Here is an 18,196-nt window from a genome sequence, read left to right on the forward strand (position 1 = left end):
CAGAACCTTCCACACCACACGTCCTGTTGAAAATCCCTTCAGACATGTATCTTTTGTGCCAAGACACAACCTATCATTAAATTCTGGTTAATAATATATTGCTTTACGCAGTTAATCCCTCAGACGTTAGCAGTCAGGGAGTCTATTCAAGTTACATTTAGAAGAGAGAAGTTTGCCTCATAAATCTGGCTTGTTTACTAAAACAGGTCATGCAGTCAGTACTTTTTCAAGTTCATTTTAAGGGCTGAAGGTAAGGTGGTGATGGAGATTAATGCACGAATGGGATTTTTAACAGCAGACACAGAGTCTGCTATAGAATTTTTGCTATATTTTCTAATTTTGGGAAAGTTGTTTTAACAAATAATTTGGCATACAGATCACGCATAAGAGTGGAATCAGAAATAAAACCCAGTTACAGACTACATAGGATTTTGTGACTCTAACATTGCGTTGATGTTCATCCAAAATCTTAGTTCTTATTTTTTGTAAACCCTTTATAAATGCCTGCTCTCAGTATTATGGATTGCTCCTTTACTGGCACAGTAAAATCTTACTCGCTGCTACTTTAAGGCAGTGCAGGGCAGTGCATTTTCACTCCAGTCAGTTTTATTCAAAACCCACCTGTAGATATAATAATGCAAGATCAAGATTCATATACAGACTGTTTTTGCAAGACTAGAATTTCCATCAGTCCTTCTGTCCAGTGGTAATTTATTTTGGTATTGGATTTTTCACTCTAGATATTACTGACATTCTAGGCAATTTCAGCATGTTCAATAATCCACAAATATCCATTTAAAAAAATAAGACAATATTGCTACTAACTTCTATTGAATGTGTTGTTCTTATTAAATGAAGGATGTCTTTTGTAAATGCTATCTTAATATCCCTGTGCTGTAGTTTGTTGAATGATTTAATATGTAGTCAGAATGCCTCATGTTGTTATAGACTGTGGAATGCAAGTGAATAACGTATAAAGTTCATCAACCTTACTACTGTACTCGGAGTGAAACAGCAAAGTCATGTATAGAGTAGTTTCGGTGCATGTGAAGTAGTAGTGTAAATTCCCGAATGAGTTGATTTATCAATTTGTTTACAGTAACATGTGACATTTGCATCTCGATGTTCCCCATTTCAAAAATAAATGTGTGTTTTTTTTGTAAGAATATACTAAGTGTACAGTGGACCTTAGGATATCAACATGTTTTTCTTTATATAAACCAACAAAGATAGTGAAGATAAAAACTGAAATCCTTAAGTAATCGTATGTCCATGTCAACGGGTTTAGATTATCTTAAGAAGGTTAATGGGGAATTCCATTTTCAACAGTTTTGAATAGTTATTTCAGTATATATGCAATGTCATTTAGAAATTTCCCTAGCAGACTCTACAGTTTTTTTGTTACTTCTTGGTTTCTATTAGTGACTACTATTTTGATGCAGCCTTTTTGCGAGTTAGTGATAGAGTGGAGTAATTGCACTGTTTCATTTTCTTTCATTATGTTCCACTTTAAAGTAGTTGAGTTCATTGCTCTGATGTTGATTTACTGAAGATTTCACACTCAGCCCTTGTTCATATGAGACTCCTTCATCTCACAGAGAACTCTGCTCTCCACTGACATGCCACACACCAGAGTAATGCTGCAGCAGTATTTACAACTTGTACCAGTTGTATCCACATTAACCGTTCATGGGACACACAGCTGTTCAGCCTGTGTATGTTTTCACTGTAGCTCTTGTCGAGATTTAGGGAACCATGGAGGGCTGATTTGTATGGATCGTGAAATATATGTGTTAAAAATTAAATAGTTCTCAGTAATTTCAGTTAAAGGTCCAGGTCCAGATAGGACAGCGCTTGGGTCCCCACCCGGACCACATTCTGCCTATTAGTGTCCCATGTTCCATGCTGAAGCCAGTGATTTTAGTAGTGGAAATATTTTCGGTATTCATTTAACTTTGACTTTATAAAACTAACTGGGACAACACATTAATATGCTGACATCAACGTAACACTAACATCAGCATTATTCCATAACATAAATGTGCCAAATTGATTATTTTTATCTGCAATCCCTGGGCAGGTTGATGATATTTAAACTGATATGAGTCTGAGTATGGGGGTGCGTTACCAGTTGTGAAGGTGACCAGTGCATTGTGCCATTTACCTGCCAGTCAGTAAATAGAGACACCTATTTATGTTGTTTAGAAACTTGCAGTTAACTATCATTTTGGTGAAGAACATGTTGCCTTAGTGTCACCTAAATAGCGATGATTGTGAATAGAGAATTTTCAATAAAACATTTCGGTAATTTTTTTACTGCCACTGATTTACTTGCTACAAATATAGCTGTTTGGGCTGTTTTTTTTTCCTAGGCATTCAAACAGTTTTAGTCAAATGTAATCTGAATCAGAATGCATATCTGTCTTATTCAAATGCAGGGATAGTGACAAATGTGTAATATAATAGACTGGCTTCTCCATTCATTAAATGACTATTAGGTTTTCCCTTGTATTTTCCAGTTGGTACAGATTTGCATGAGTTTCAGAGAACAATCCAAAACTTCTCAGTAATGACGTTACATTTTTCAGGAAATAGTAAGTAAAACAACTACGTTGTGACAAAGCTAGTTAAGAATTATTAATGGGTTACTTTTCTGAGCAACTTCCCCAAATCTGGCTGTAGAGTGTATTTGGAGTTAGCACCTGTTACATAGATTCAGTTACTTTCCTCTGAATTGTATCATCTACATAAGTCAACATTAAACTGTGGATGAGACTGTTTTTCAGTTTTTCTACTTCAGCATCTTTCTCCTCATTATGAGATTATTGCCTTCTGCATATTATTAATCTTCTCACTGTTGCAATTTATTTTCTTTCTACCACTACCCAACTATCATTTCATAGCATTCACACATGTCTATTCTCTCGCTCACTTTTTCTTTTCTTTTTTTTTTTTCTCTGAATTTTTCATTTGTCCTTTCTTTCTTGCTCGCAGTGTCCTGTGATCTAGATGGCCATTTGTCTGGTTCAGATATAAAATGAGCTCTGCATTTCGTGATTTACATGTCCTTGAATGGTAGTCTTAGACAAATTTATTTATTTATCTGACAAATTGTTTTGTTAAAATGTGTGAATGTTGATTTAGATTCATTGTGAAAATTTTTTAGTTTTTGTTCTTTGTGAAATTTAAGGTGCATAGTGTACAATGCACAGATGTTTTGCCTTTTTTAAGTTCACCTCCAACTTTTATTCAACTGGACAGAGGCTCATTTCCAGCCTTTCACTTGGCCAATATAGCTATTTGCAAGTCTAAAGTCTCTCAGGCATCAGCTCAACCTACAAATGAGAACTGTGTCTACTGACAACAGAGGAAAATGTGTATGACATCAGACTAATGATCACAAAATAGGAAGGAACACTTCCCACATTGCTTTCTGGCATGTTCAAGAATAATGATATTTACATGGAGCACTTGTACACTCTGAGGTTTTGCTTGGTTAGATGACAGATTTAGATGCCTTAGATTAAGATCTTAGATTAAATTGGTGTTCTTTTCTTTTTTAACAATTCAAATACATTTTTAAATATTGTTGCAACAGTAAGAAAAAAACCTAAATTTTCTAGGGAGATATTATATATCCTAAATCTTTAAATGGGCAGTGAATAATATTAAAGATCCTCAAAAACACAGTGTTATATATTTTTCATCAAATTTGGATCAAATATTTTACTGTTTTTATTCATTCAGTATAAAAGCGCTGCTCCTAGTGTACATGTACGTTACAATAAAGTTAGGTAACGCACAACTTCCCTGTCATGAAGCAAGGAAGTTTATGTGGAGCATTTCTTCTAGTTTAATTTGAAATCTGTGCATTGTGCTGTAAAATTGATTTCAGAATACATTTTTAAGACGTTTTATTTTATTCATTATTTATTAATGATTTTTAAATTCTCCACACAAAGGATTTTTTAAAATTCTATTCTAAACACTACAGTCTAAAGTCTGAGTGATCCCTGTCAGCATTAATATAAATTTACATGATGGTGGTATCTTTCTAGGTTTCACTGCACCACTAATTCTGTTTAGCGTTCTTTGGGCATAACCAAAAGGACAAATTGATAAGAGGAGGAAATGAGTGTTAGTAGAATGTTCTAAATGGCACTGACACGTTGATGGTATCTGCCATGACCATGGGTTGATTATCATCATTTCCTACTGATCTTGGCATTCCAGTAGGAAGTGCCCTTGTTTATTCTGCTCATCCCTCTCATGTAAATTCTTTTCTCAGATCCGGAATCATATAGGAATAGTTTGGGTTTAACAGGGTCATATATATTGCCTTGAGCTCTTGTTAGTAATGTGCCTGTGCTGCTGCATGGTAAAAGTGGCAGCAGTCACATTCTTTACCTTCCTCGCTCCATGAGAATCCTGAAAGACAGGAGCCAGCCGTCCTCAGGTGCTCTAGCACTCAGTTAGTGAAGTGACATTTTCATTCATTCTCAGCTGTCAGAGCTCTGATTTAGCTCTTTGGCAACAGCCCTGTCCTGTTTAGAGTTCCACCTTCAAACAGGGAGCCAGAAAGTCAGTATTTGGGCTGTAGCCGTTACTCTTTTGTAGTTTTTCTTCTTTTTTTCGAATGAAGGCTTGTGCTTAAGAGTCATGCAACATAAACAAGTGTGAGATTTCAGTGTATATTTTTGTAAGGTAATAGAGGATAAATTTTTATTCTCAGTGAAATAGGACCTGTTATTCTATGAAAAGCTGACACACCCCCTTCATTGGCAGTACCTGGAAATCTCTTTAGAGGTTTGGCAGCTACAGATCGCAAATGATCTGAACCAACTGTGCACTGAAGACCCCTCTTAAAGGACACTTGTCTTGTTGAATTTCCTTCCAAGAAACATTAGTTATTTTTTTCTGTGTTATATAACTACCACAGCTGATGTCCATTTTAACAAACTTTGAAGTTGGCATCTTTGTTCTTCTGTAGTTAAATCTTCTCAGTTGATGTTGTTGTTTTTATTTTGCTCCTACATTAATGGATCATGCAGCAGGTAGTGTTGCAGTCACATAGCTCCAGGATCCTGGGGTTGTGGGTTACAATCCCACTCCGAGTGACTGTCTGTGAAAAGTTTGGTGTTTTCCACAAGTGCTGCACAAGTTTCCTCTCACACGTTGGTAGGTGGATTGGCGACTCAAAAGTGTCCATAGGTGTGACTGTGTGTGTTGCCCTGTAAAGGACTGGCGCCCCCTCCAGGGTGTGTTCCTGCCTTATGCCCAGTGATTCCGGGTAGGCCCTGGACCCACCGCGACCCTGAACTGGAGCGGTTACAGACAGTGGATGAATTGATCATGAATAATGAGACAACAACATGGCTTCATTTAATTAGCTATATAGAACCCAACTGCTGGTTTTCAGGTGACATTTTCTACAAAAATATACACATTTTAATCACTAATTATATTGCTGTATACCTTTGGCTTGCTCACCTGGGGATATTCAATTTTGTCATTGGTGGACTTAGTACACAAACCGTGTACTTGAGTTAAAGAACAGACAGTCAAGGTAAAATATTACTCCAGTAAATTTAGATGTCCTTGTTGTAGATCTCCACTTGAGTAAAAAATACATAAGTGTTTACCTTCAAATGTACTTGAGGATCAAAATTAAACGTACCATGACGTATTATGGCTCCAATGTCCTATTATAATTTTTGTAACAAGACTCGTGCTTAACAAGTTGTAGGTGAAAAGACTCTTGGTTCCCCTCCTGATTCTTTTAATAGAATATTGTTAATTAGTCTGACACTGAACACAGCAGAAATGGCGAAAGATTAAATACAATGAATGATGTTATATCACCTGACTATTTTTAAATCTGGTTTTTCTCATGAAATGAAGATTACTGAAAATGTTATTACTGTAAAATAGCACTGTGGATTGAAACATTTTACATGCCTGTGCATTGCCGCTGCAGGTTGTGAGGACATTGTAGTGGAAAGCATCTCACTGGACTCTGTGGTGTCCATCCTGAAGTGGAGCTCACAGCCTTATGGCTCAAAGTGGGTCCATCGGCAAGCAATGCATTTCTTGTGTGAGGAGTTCAGCCATGTCATGACATCAGACGTCCTCTTTGACCTGAGCAAAGAGCACCTGCTCACTGCTATCCAGTCTGATTATCTACAGGTGAGCACTGTTTTTCACAAGAGGTGTTTATGTATTGTACATTACTAAATATGGGTGGGCAGTATGATGCTATTTTTAGTATTGCTGTAAATTTACTCTGAGCAAATTGTTTATCATCTATACTATAGTGCTCCAGACTCATTTAAAAAGATAAAATAATAATCATTAACCCTGTTTCTTTAGTCTTCATTCAGTGCAGTATTTCCAAATATTGTAATGCATATTGTTTATTATGAACATACACATACACATTATTTTCTCTATCATTTTCCCTGTTGTCAAATAACAATAATAAAGGACAGAACGTCCCTTTTCTTAGTTTATGAATGATTAGTGAGCTCCAATACATTCACCATAGTGTCTATGTCATTTCCAACAAGATATCTTTATAGACTTTCTTCTGTTGCTAAATTGTAATTTGCAATGCATTGATATAATTTTCAGATTATTATTTCTAGCCTATATATTGGATGCTAGTCTCTCTTGCTGCTGCAACCTTGACCTTATTCTGTCTTCAAACCTTCCCAAGCCTCTGCGTCTCCTTCTATTCAGGGCAACAGTGTGTCAGTGTCAGATTGTTTTCCGGCGTCTTGCCCTCAGTGTGTGCAACCCCCCCCCCCCCCCCCCCCCCCCCCCCAAGGCAAACATGAGTCAGCTGTATCAGATGGACTCTTAACTCTCCTCAGTCAGCTTGGTTGGGCAGTGTGTTCTCTAGCAGAAGGAATAGAGCCCTTAATGATGTATCCATCTAGTCCGCCTGCTGATTGAGAAGAAACGTAAACATGAGTGGACACGTTTATGGGTGTGCTTGCCATGGAAGCAAAATGTCACTTTGTTTTTATTTATGTTTGTTTGTTTGCTGCTTGCTTGCTACTGTGTCTAGATACTGGAGGGGAGAAGCCCTATGTCAACACCTGTTGCTTTATAGAATGGAGAGAGAATGGATGGAAAAAGTCTATGCTAAGTTTATCACTTTTTTAGTGGTCAAGTTAGTTAAGAATGGTGACATATACTTTGTCCTTCAGGAAAATATGGAGAAGTCTGGATGAAACAATTATGCTAGTTTAAATAGCTTCAATCACCTATTATTGATTTGAGCAAAGTACAATTAAATGCTGCAGGAATGGCCCATTTGTATGTGGTTGGCCTTATATCCAGTGCACTGGACGAGCTATAGCTGACACCAGCCAGCTCCAGCAGCACAAATAGAACCAAAGTGAAGCAGTGTGAAATGAATCTGTTTGCTCTTCTCTGCCACCCACAGGCCAGCGAACAGGATATTCTTAAGTATGTGGTGAAGTGGGGAGAACATCAGCTCATTAAGAGAATGGCTGATCGGGGTAAGTATTTGTTTTTGTTTGTTTGTGACCACTTCCATTTAGGGATACACCTGCATGGATTCTTTTCTGGGTGGTTAATAATAGCCAATCATTATTGTAGCTAATACAAATGACCAATAGCCAAAATCTCTGTGTCATATATTTGTATTGTATTTTGTTTCGCCATTGCATGACTACTTTACAATCTCTTTGTGCCCGAATTAACCACGCTCATTTTAAAACGTTTACATCCTTACATGACCAAGAAATGGGATGTTTCATCAGCTTAATTTTAATTTGTGGACTACATGATCTGGAGATTTTGATGTTCTATCTTATATCCCTCGAAATACTAAAATCAGTCATTTAAAACTGTGAGGAAAAATGTTAAAATACCCTTAGATGAAATTGTCCTGAATGGCAATCTCATACTGTTTTATATGTTACCAGTTTGCAACAGCTTATTCATTTTCAAATCAAAAGTAAGCTGTGAAGGCTTTACACTAAATGTTGGAACATGACTGAAACTTTGATTATATTCATCAGAACAAGTAATGGTGAGGTCAGATACTGAATTCTGGGAGAAGGATTTCTAGATCATAACACACCAACTCATCACAGTGGTGTTGGCTGGTGCTCCATTACTCCAGATAATGCAATCCTGCATCACCACATGCCAATGCTTGTTTGTGATGTTTGCCACTGGGCAAAGTGTGGAACCTTTCTGGCATTTCCCATTCTATTGTTGTTGCTTTTCTATAGAGGTTACACAGGATGTGTTTCTGCAAGTGAACACCGACAAACATCCCATAAAGTGGCATGCAACTGAATTTTTTTAACTAGAGCAAGGTCTAAAAAACTGGACATATTGTGTATCTGTTCTGAGTAAACATGTAGCACTCCAAAAACTGTTTTTTTCCTACAGTATGCATTGAGCAAGTAGTATTTTCAGGGAAATTTTTAAGTTTAATACATATAACTGATGTGTGCATAGGTCATGGATTAATCCTGGATACACTGCATAAATGAAACTAGGCAGGAGTATAAAGAATTCCTCTTTGCCTGTATTGGCTTGCTTTACTAAAATGTGTATAAAATACATAGATGACCTCTAGATGCAAACAGACCTGCAGGCATATCGATTGATGCTGCGTGAGAGATTAGTTTCCATGTGCAGGTTCAGCCAGAAAGCAGGGCTCCTGAAACAGCTGGAAGTGAAGAGCCTTGCTCAGGGGCAGGAAAGCAGCCGATAAAACAGGATTATTGATATTTGTAATTCTCTAGAACCCTTCACATTACAACCTCCCACTCCTTGGTTTAGACTCTCTTGTTGGTTTAGAAAATTGAAAGTTGGAAAGTTATTTTTTCTCTGTAAACCATTCATAATTTATTGTAATGTGTGCGTTTGTCTTTCAGAGCCCAACCTGCTAAGTGGCACAGCACACAGTGTGAATAAGCGTGGAGTGAAGAGGAGGGACCTAGACCTTGAGGAGCTGAGAGAGATTTTATCTCCTCTGCTGCCCTGCGTTCGCACTGAGCACATTTTGCCTACCAACAGTGAAGTTCTCTCTGACACTGTGAGTGGCTTTCAGTGCTAATCAGATCATTGCATTTTTATCACATATATTTATGGGTTCAAGCAGACAGTGACAAAAAGGTTGATAAAACCTCTAAGCTTTTAAGTTGTTGACCTCATTTAGCTTTTAGCAGCTGTTTGGAAACCTTAGCAGGTTCCAATAATATTGAAACTTGAATGGTATATCCATGGCACACTTCCTAAGTCCATAGGTCATTTTGATCCACATTTTCAAAATGAATATCTGGAATGGCTCATATGATATCTACAAGCAATTTGTTTACGGTGTACTCTGAGCAGTGTCTCAGTTTTTCAAACTAGTCTCTGGATTTTAATACAGTTGGCAAAAAATTGGTTTGTTGCAATCTGCAGAGTCTGTACATAAATAATTATCCAGATGTTGACATTAGAGAATTCTTGATTTTTTTGTGAATGTGATCTAACACATTACATTTTTTATAAAGCTTGTTTCACAGAACAAAATTTTGGACAAATATTCATAAGTAGGAACACTTATATTCACATCTGCTGGCAGATGTAAAAATTAAAACAAATTGAAATATGGCTTGATACTAATTTGGCCCCATGCCAGACCATTACATTTCATGTGGTTAAAAAGTAACTGAACACTTTTGACTAATATTTTCTTAAAAGAAAACACTGAGTATGAATACCTCCTATATTTAAACTTTAAGATAGAGCTAACCTTATCCTCTCCTGCTCTCTCTCTCTCTTAAAAGTTGAAGCGTGGTCTTATCAGCACGCCTCCTTCAGACATGCTGCCCACAGCTGAGGGAGGAAAGGCCAATGCCTGGCTCCGGCAGAAGAGTGCAGGCATCTATGTGCGCCCTCGCCTCTTTTCCCCCTATGTGGAAGAAGCCAAGGTATTCTTTCATACAAACTCACCTCCACATACACTCATCTTACATTAAACCAAATATATCACCCCAAACAACAAACTCCACAGTGGAGGTAGGAAATGGTACAACTAGGACACTGGATTTGTTTGTGTAGTTACTATTTTTCGAATTGTACAAGGGAATCCACATCACTTTTGTAAGTCAGCAGTCTTTCTGTTGGAGTGTGCTAGTTTTTGTGCATGTGTGTGTGTTTTTATGTTTGTGCTCACATGTATGTTTGTGTGTATATTAGGCGGTTCTGGATGAGATGATGGTGGAACAGACAGATCTGGTGAGGTTGCGCATGGTGCGCATGTCCAACGTTCCTGACACACTCTACATGGTCAATAACGCAGTCCCACAATGCTGTCATATGATCAACCACCAGCAGCTAACAGGCAACCAAACAGTCCCACCTTCAGTAGTGGCCAATGAGATACCAGGTGAGAGACTCAATTTTATTTATTATCATTTTTTTTAAAATGGGAGTAAAATGATTTTATGACTCACTCCACCACAACTAATCTGTAAGAGAGCTCAAATTAAGAACTCTGCAGACCAAATAACCGTCTCCTAGATTATTTTGGAGTAGCCATTTTTCAGAGTATGTGCTATCCAGAGCTATCCAGAGTTTTTCAGACGTTATTTTCATACTTTACAGGAAATTTGCTGCATAATGGCTTGCAAGATATAGTTCAAGGCTTTTTATAGATGAATTGTGGGCTTGGCATGTGGGTGAGAACAATGGCCTTGGTAGTTGGCAAGCTTTGCTGTGATTGTAGGTGGTGAATCTTCATTTCAGCATCAAAAAGAATCACACACTGATCAGCCCCAAGATTAAAACCACTGAGAGGTGAAGTGTATGAAATTGATTATGTCATTAAAGTGGGTTTTTCTAGGGGTGGCATTTATTAGGCAGTGAACATTGATTTCTTGAAGTGTTAGAAGTAGGAACAATGCTCAAACATAAGGATGAGACCATTTGACAATTGCCATTTACACTGACAACCCCAGTTACACTGAATACTGATATTCTGCATCTGCAGTCCTTCAGTTCCAGTTAGGTAAAGAATAAATGTAAAAATATTTATATTAAAAATATATAATAAAAGCGAAAAATTAGGGCTGGACAATATGTCCAACATTTATATCATGATATATTTCTTAATTTTGGTCGATACGATATAATTTCGATATCGATATGAACAATATAAAATCCAATAAACTACTTCCAAGAATAAACAAAAAATTTTATATGTTGATATTGAAGTATTGTCCAGCCCTAGGAACAATACAAAAACGTGAGGGAATATGTTTTGTTAAAATGAGGTAGGCTGTATGTAATGTGCTTGTGGGGTGTTGTTATTATGCAGTGGTTACTACCTACAAAATGTAGGCCAAGGATGGACCATGGGTGAACATTCTACAAGGTCATGGGTGCACAAGTCTAATAGATGCGCATGTGGAGCAGAGGATAACCCATCAGGCCTGATCTCTCAGAAAACTCAGTTTGTGCTACATTAGAGCAAATTACTTTGTGGTTTTAGTCTTGTGGCTGAGTGGTGAGCATTTTCTGGAAGAAGCCTGAAATACTACTTTTTAGTAATGTCTTTTTTTAGTCATTAATACATGATAATTTTTGCAGCTTCATTTGCATTATTCAACGGTGCATTTCTATGAAGTCATAATAACATTCAGCTGTTATCTAAACCAAATTGCAAAAGTCTGTAAATGTCTATTGTATCCCTAGGTCAAATTCTCATCTCTCCCTTACTTATTCCTGCTGCAAGAAAATATGTTCTGCTGCATTATGCCTTGACATTAAATCTTATTTCCATGAGCTTACAGCAATTAGAATACAGAATAAATTTGAGAGCTAATACACAAATTAACCTCTCAATCTTACACTCTTTCTGTCATTCTTTCTTTTTGCCTTTCTCCATAAGTCCCCAGGCTTTTAGTTGTGAAGGAAATGATTCGAAGGTTGCAGGAGTTGCGGCATACAGACCAGGTGCAGCGAGCGTACGCTCTGAACTGCGGTGAGGGCGCTACTGTCAGTTATGAGCTGCAGATCCGTGTGCTCAGGGAGTTTGGCCTGCCTGATGGAGCTGCAGAACTGCTCCAGGTAACACATCTCAGATCCTTCTCTGGAAGATTGGAAATCTTTGATGGAAATAAATATTCACTTGGATATAATTAAATGCATCTCCTGCTGCTAAAATTGCTTTTAAAATCAACTGGTAAAGGACAAGCCTATTACACGGCTGTGGTTCTTGTCAATTGCAACCTCATGGTGAGCATCGCGGAAAAATGTTTGATTTGTGACAAGAAACAGTCTGATATTTCTCAACATGGTGTGCAATGTAGAGCAGTTGTGTAACATCTGTGCAAGCATAATTTGGTAAGCAAAAAACTTTATTTTGTTTATGGTATATTAATGGGGTCCAGTTTTTCACTTGGCATGTTTTAATTGTTTAGTGCAAGAACTTAAATATGTATATTTAATCTAAAGCATTTTTACTAGCCCAGTTCTCCATTATGGTTGCTGTGTTATGAGTATTTTAAGGTGCAAGGTTTCAGTGTGAGTTTCAATCATCTTTTTGTTGAGTGGCCAGGCTTGAACCAAATTGAATGAATTAAATTTGGAAAGAATGTCACCTTTACTGAAGCTCTGCCAGACCCTACTTATTACCACTTATACTAGGATCAAAAAACCATGGCTTTAACCCAAATGTGTTCATGACTTTATTTTCACTTTATTTCAGAACCCACACAAGTTTTTCCCCGAGGAGCGTTTTGGGGATGAAAGCCCTATCTTGGCTGTGCGCCAGTCGGGACGTTGTCGGGTCAACAGCACGCCAGTGGGGGAGAGCATGTTCACAGATCTGCAGGCCCTGGTGGGCTTCCACCCACCTCTCCCGCCACCTCCACCTCCATACCATCCCCCTACCACACCAGGCCACAGCCAGCAGCAGCTCAGGACCAGCTGGAGACCTCGAGTGCCCAGCCAGCCACCCTCTCGCTCTTTTTCTTACCCATGCAATCACTCATTGCTCCACAGACAACCTTCCTCTAAAATGGGCAGCCCTAATTATCCACCTGGACCTAAGGCCCTGCCACCAGACTGCACCAATCCACAGGGAAGGGGTCATAATACAGAGAAACAGGGGGTGAGTAAGCGGGGCAAGGGTAATACTGGGTGGCAAAGGTGCTTTATAACGCCTCTTTCACACATGAACTTCAGAGAATCTTTAGAGAAACTCCCTAATATCAGGTCCAGAGATGTCCCGTAGTAGTCCTTTCACACGTCACATATGATTTTCTGCATCAGGCATGCTCTCGCAGCTTTAGGTGTGGAGAAACCCACATAAAGGAGAAACCCGTGTATGTTTCCCACACCGTTCTCACATGCACTGACCCTGACTTTACCCAGAGTCTTTACTAGGACACTAGGTGTAATAAAGTCCAGGTAATGCCGAATGCTCCAGGTGATCGCGTTCACACATACAGCTCCTGCGGGTAAACTCTGAAATATTCATGGAATACCGTGCATGTGTGAAACATTTGCATATGTTTGTGCTGCACTGTAAGGAATGACCCATAACCATTTTTGTGTTTATTCTCTCAGAACACAGAGCCAGTTATCAACGAGTTCATGCCAGACATTGCCATAGGAGTTTCAGCCATGAGCCTGAAGGATCGGCGCATTCCTGAGGTCACCATGGAGGTGGAGCCTCACGAGCCTCATCCTCACGTCTCCACGGCTCCCCCTATGTTTCACTGCTATTCAAGCCGGCACCCACACTCCTCTCGCAAGAGGCACGCAGCCGAGCCTAAGGCTGACGGCCCACAGACAGATTTTCCTGACCTCTATGAGTTTTCTGGGCACCATGCACCACCCTACAGTGGTCCAGACCTTTACATCCACAGCCGTCCAATATGTGGAGGGGCTCTTGCTCCACCTGAGGGCTTGCGTCTGGATGTACTTGAGCAGCCGCCACAGAGGCTGGACCTGGCCTTAGTCACTCAGGGGGCCGGAGCCCAGGCTGTTCAGAGGCAGCAGCCCAAAGGAGAAACTGACCTCACCTGTGGCCTTGGGCCTTCCTCTGAGCCATATGATGAGTGGCCCCCTGCACGTCGGGCAGCAGCTGAGGGACAAGGACTTAGCCTGGGCAGCAGTGGGACTGGGGAAGAGGGAGGGGTTGGGGGCAGAGACCGCAGGTCACCAAACAAACAAGAATACTTGTACAGAAAGTCTGCTCTCTGACCCTCATAAAAGACAGCGTACACCCCCCACACCCACCCACCCAACCACACCAGTCCTATTCTTGTTTTACTTACTGGAGGAGTATCAGATAGGGGTAGGTGATATAATGTAAAACTATTTAATTTTTTTTATATATATATATTTTCTTTTCCCTTTTTTCTAAAGAGAACCACCAGCTCCACTTAAAAATACTGTCAAAATCTGCAATTATTTTTGCACTGCACTAATTTCAGTTAAACAAGACTAAGTACATGAAACGTAATGAAATATGCAGTGTTCATTGTTCTTTAAGAACTGACATTATCCTCAGTAAAGCATAGTGTGATGTAAATGAAATGTCAAAATATCACATATTACCCAACCCTAGTACCATCTATGCGTGTTAGTGGGTAGCTTTAATGCCTGGAGGGACTTCCTCTTGAAAGGCCCAAACCACAAGCCTGGGTTCACTCATCAATTTTAAGCCTTATGTAAGAGCTTGGTTTGGTTGGGGTGGTAAAAGAGGGTGAAGGAACAACACACAGATAAAACAGATATTTAAATTCTTTAAAATTTCTAAAGGGTCGGGGGAACTGACAGTCAGGACAGAAATGGAGTCTCCCAAACTGCTAACGATGCAGAGCCATCACTGTGCATTTCCATTACTGTCATCTCTTCGCCTATGAGTGAGCGCAATGGCAGAATGAGGGGAGAATTATATATTTATATATACAAATGCATATTACCTTTCCTTGGGAATAAATTGAAAAATACTCAAACAGGGCTCTCTATGACCTTCGCCTCATCAATGACAAATAGTTCCACTTTTGTCTGAAGGGAGAACGGCATTAATAGGCTCTGTATCTTGCCGCAACAGCCCAAGCAATTTAAGAACTAGGCTGAGACGTACAGAGAAAAAACCAATGAAATCCTCTGCGTCCTTTAAGGCCGTGCAACAGGTATAACCATTACAGAGACGCTCTATTACATACACAGTACACTTCAGTTTGCTGTGTCCCTCAAGGTTAAATATTATGTTGTTTTTACTTTTCCATGACTCTATTTTCTGCTTGTTTGCTACAGGTAGCTGTTTTTCCTGTTCTATTACTGAAAGAAATTTCCAGTCAAAGTAGTTGAATGGGTGTTAATCATTAGCTTGTGACTTCAACCTTTCACTTTACCCTCTAGAGATAGCTCAACCAAACCAACCTTAAAACCTCAACATATTTGCATTGTAATACCTTAGATGTGAGTGGTACCTGCTCCCTTCCCCTCATCCAATGATCAACAATGATGTCAAGAACAGGTCCTGCAAAAAACAGATGTGTTAACTTTTTAAGGATGTGTAGGGAATTTTGCCTTTTATTAGAGGCCTAGATATGGCATGAAAAGCATTACCTCACATTATACCTGCATAACACTCAAAGTGCACCAAAAAAAAAGTACACACTGAGTGTGCTGCATCTTTTACTGTTATCACACACCCCAGCTTTTTAAACCTCACCTCAGATTTCTCTCTTCCTCTTCTCCTTTCCTCATGAGAAATGGATTGTTCTCAGATTCACTTGCCGACACGTTAAATATGCAGCCTTCATTTTCGGCATTCATACTCTGTTTGATGGCACTGTAATACTACAGTCTTTAAAACACACAAGTGCAACACCTGTTGAATTTTGTGTCAGAATCAGGGATCTGTTGCAGTGATTACATTTTATTCATGCTGCGTGTCATCGTGGAAGGCATTTCATTGTCACTTTCTGTTGTCCATTTATTGGCGCTGTGGATGGACATTGACTTTGTGGCTCTTTCGGAATTGACCTGTATGTGGTTGTGTTTGTCATTTGTTTGAATATGCTTTTGAGCAGTTGAAGGGGTGAAATAGGCACATTCTGTGCTTTCTGTAACGTCTACAGAACTGTTTCTCATCTGTCAACCTTGCTTTTTAAATCAAAACAACTTTGGCTTGTTGAATTGTAAGCTTAGAATTTTGCTTGCTACAATCTCTACCTCCATTTAGGCCTCCTGTCATGGCTTTGTTCTTTTCACCAGTGTCAGTCCTTCAGAACTTCTCCTTTTGAAAAGCAGTCTCGTAAGAAGCAGAAGTCATGTTCTTCATCAGCATCACAAGCACCAGCAGCAGGAACCAAACACTCATTTTTCAACTTGAACACTTTGTGAAAGTATAAAGAATAATCACAGCTTCAGTCATAAAGGGGAGGGTTAGCGTGCTCAAATGATGAACAGAGGGTTACATCAGTGTTGTTTCAGAGATGCCACCTCATAAGAGAAGGACGAAAATCAGCAAGAGTTCAATTTAAAATGTGTTTTCTCAAGTTTGGCTGATTGGCTTTTGTTTATTTGTAGCTTAGCTTACAAATGAAGGCATAGCATAATTGTTTGGGGGGTTGTTGTTGATTTTTTTAAATTTATGAAAGCAGTTAATGCTCATCACATCTCCTAAGCCCTCAGCAGCTAAGCCTGTTGTGGAGATGCTGTAGAAGGTCTACAGAGCTGTTTCTCCACCAGTGATTACTGTCTGTTGTTTCTATGTCCTGACACACAAGTGAATCATTTTTCACACGTTGATGAACCTAAGTAGCTTAAGTTAAACAGCCATTTTTTTCATCAATATATTTCCTACTGATCCATGTTTCTTTTCTCATATAAAATAATGCCAAGCAAATGACCTTTCTACGCATAACTGCTCAATTACCCTCCAAGGTGCATTAGCATAAAAGCAGCCAGAGCCATCTCAATACTTTTGGCCCAGTCATTGCAAAAGCCGATTTGCAGCGTGTAAATAACCATGCTGCCATGGCTGCTGTTTACTCGCAGTCTCGCATAACGAAACTCTGACAAATTAGCTGCTGTGAACTCTCAAGGGCTTGTAAGAACCTCTTTCGTTTTGTGTGGCTGTCTCCTCCTTCACCATAAGCTCAGCATGCGTTTGATTTGTTGGTATTTTGTAGGAAGACCGGTTTCTTTTGACCTCATGCACATTAAGCCAATCATGCCTTGCATTATCTGTCCAAAATTTGTAGACTAAAATTCTCTCTAAAATCAAGTGCTTAGTGGTTTGAAATACCGATGTTAGATGATTAGCTCTGGATCACAAACACTACTCCAACTTCTTCCAAAGACATTGGATTGACCTCCAACCTCCAGAAACCCGTTCTGCTTTTTTATAATTCAGTGACTGGGCCTTATAGCTGTCTAGGTGACACTTGCCAGTGAGCATGCTGACTGATGTATTTGGATATATTGTACATCTCTGTGTGTGTACAGCATCCAGCAATGAACCCAGCAGTGATATATCTAGATGTGTGTATATCCAAGATCATTTTAAAGCTAAAAGAAAGAGATTTTTGAAGCAAATTAATTTAATTGGAGACTGGACAGTCTTGCAAAAGCATGTTGGTATGGACGATAAGACAGCACTACCTTCTCATTTCTAACACAAGTTTGAAAAAAATATATGTAGTCCATTTATTAAGCTGTTTAGTTTTATTATATCAAACCAGCACATTCTGACCTGCAAGTAATCACAGCTGCTTTTAGAAGTGTTGACATTCTCATACAAAAAAATACCTAATGCTAGAATGAATGAACGAGTGAATGAAAGTACAGGGATAGGTACCAATTGCACTATGTTTTGAAATAGTTTTGCTCTTTGATGGTGTGTCTTGCGTTTGCTGTGGATTTAGTGGCCCTGTTGTTTTTGTTTTGCTTTTCTCTCCTCCCCCATGGGCATCTGTTCTCCCTCTACGTTCTCCTCAGTGTCCGTCTCGGCACACAAGTCGTCTTTCCAGGAAATACAATGCACAATACACTCATTCCTAGAATTTGAAGTATTATTTCTTTGCATGGCATTAAGTTATATATATATATATATCTGCAACTGCTGCATGGCAGGGTTAAATGTAGGTTTGTGAATGGATGTGTGAGGGGGTTAAAGGAAGTTGAATGAGTT

The 18,196-nt window shown here is 39.1% G+C and overlaps 1 protein-coding gene across 2 annotated transcripts in view; it reads left to right on the plus strand.

Annotated features, from left to right (window-relative positions):
• btbd7 (BTB (POZ) domain containing 7) overlaps positions 1–14,247 on the plus strand; it is a 46,906-nt gene extending 32,659 nt beyond the window's left edge. For both annotated transcript variants that reach the window (XM_066676803.1, XM_066676802.1), the window contains 8 exons: positions 5,978–6,186; positions 7,451–7,526; positions 8,922–9,082; positions 9,822–9,965; positions 10,234–10,423; positions 11,927–12,105; positions 12,746–13,150; positions 13,609–14,247. In XM_066676803.1, the coding sequence (XP_066532900.1) occupies positions 5,978–6,186; positions 7,451–7,526; positions 8,922–9,082; positions 9,822–9,965; positions 10,234–10,423; positions 11,927–12,105; positions 12,746–13,150; positions 13,609–14,247 (2,003 nt within the window). The remainder of the gene's footprint in view (positions 1–5,977; positions 6,187–7,450; positions 7,527–8,921; positions 9,083–9,821; positions 9,966–10,233; positions 10,424–11,926; positions 12,106–12,745; positions 13,151–13,608) is intronic.
• The last annotated feature ends 3,949 nt before the right edge of the window (positions 14,248–18,196 follow it).

Source organism: Hoplias malabaricus, chromosome 7 (genome assembly GCF_029633855.1).
Source record: "Hoplias malabaricus isolate fHopMal1 chromosome 7, fHopMal1.hap1, whole genome shotgun sequence".
In the NCBI taxonomy this organism is placed as follows: Eukaryota; Metazoa; Chordata; class Actinopteri; order Characiformes; family Erythrinidae; genus Hoplias; species Hoplias malabaricus.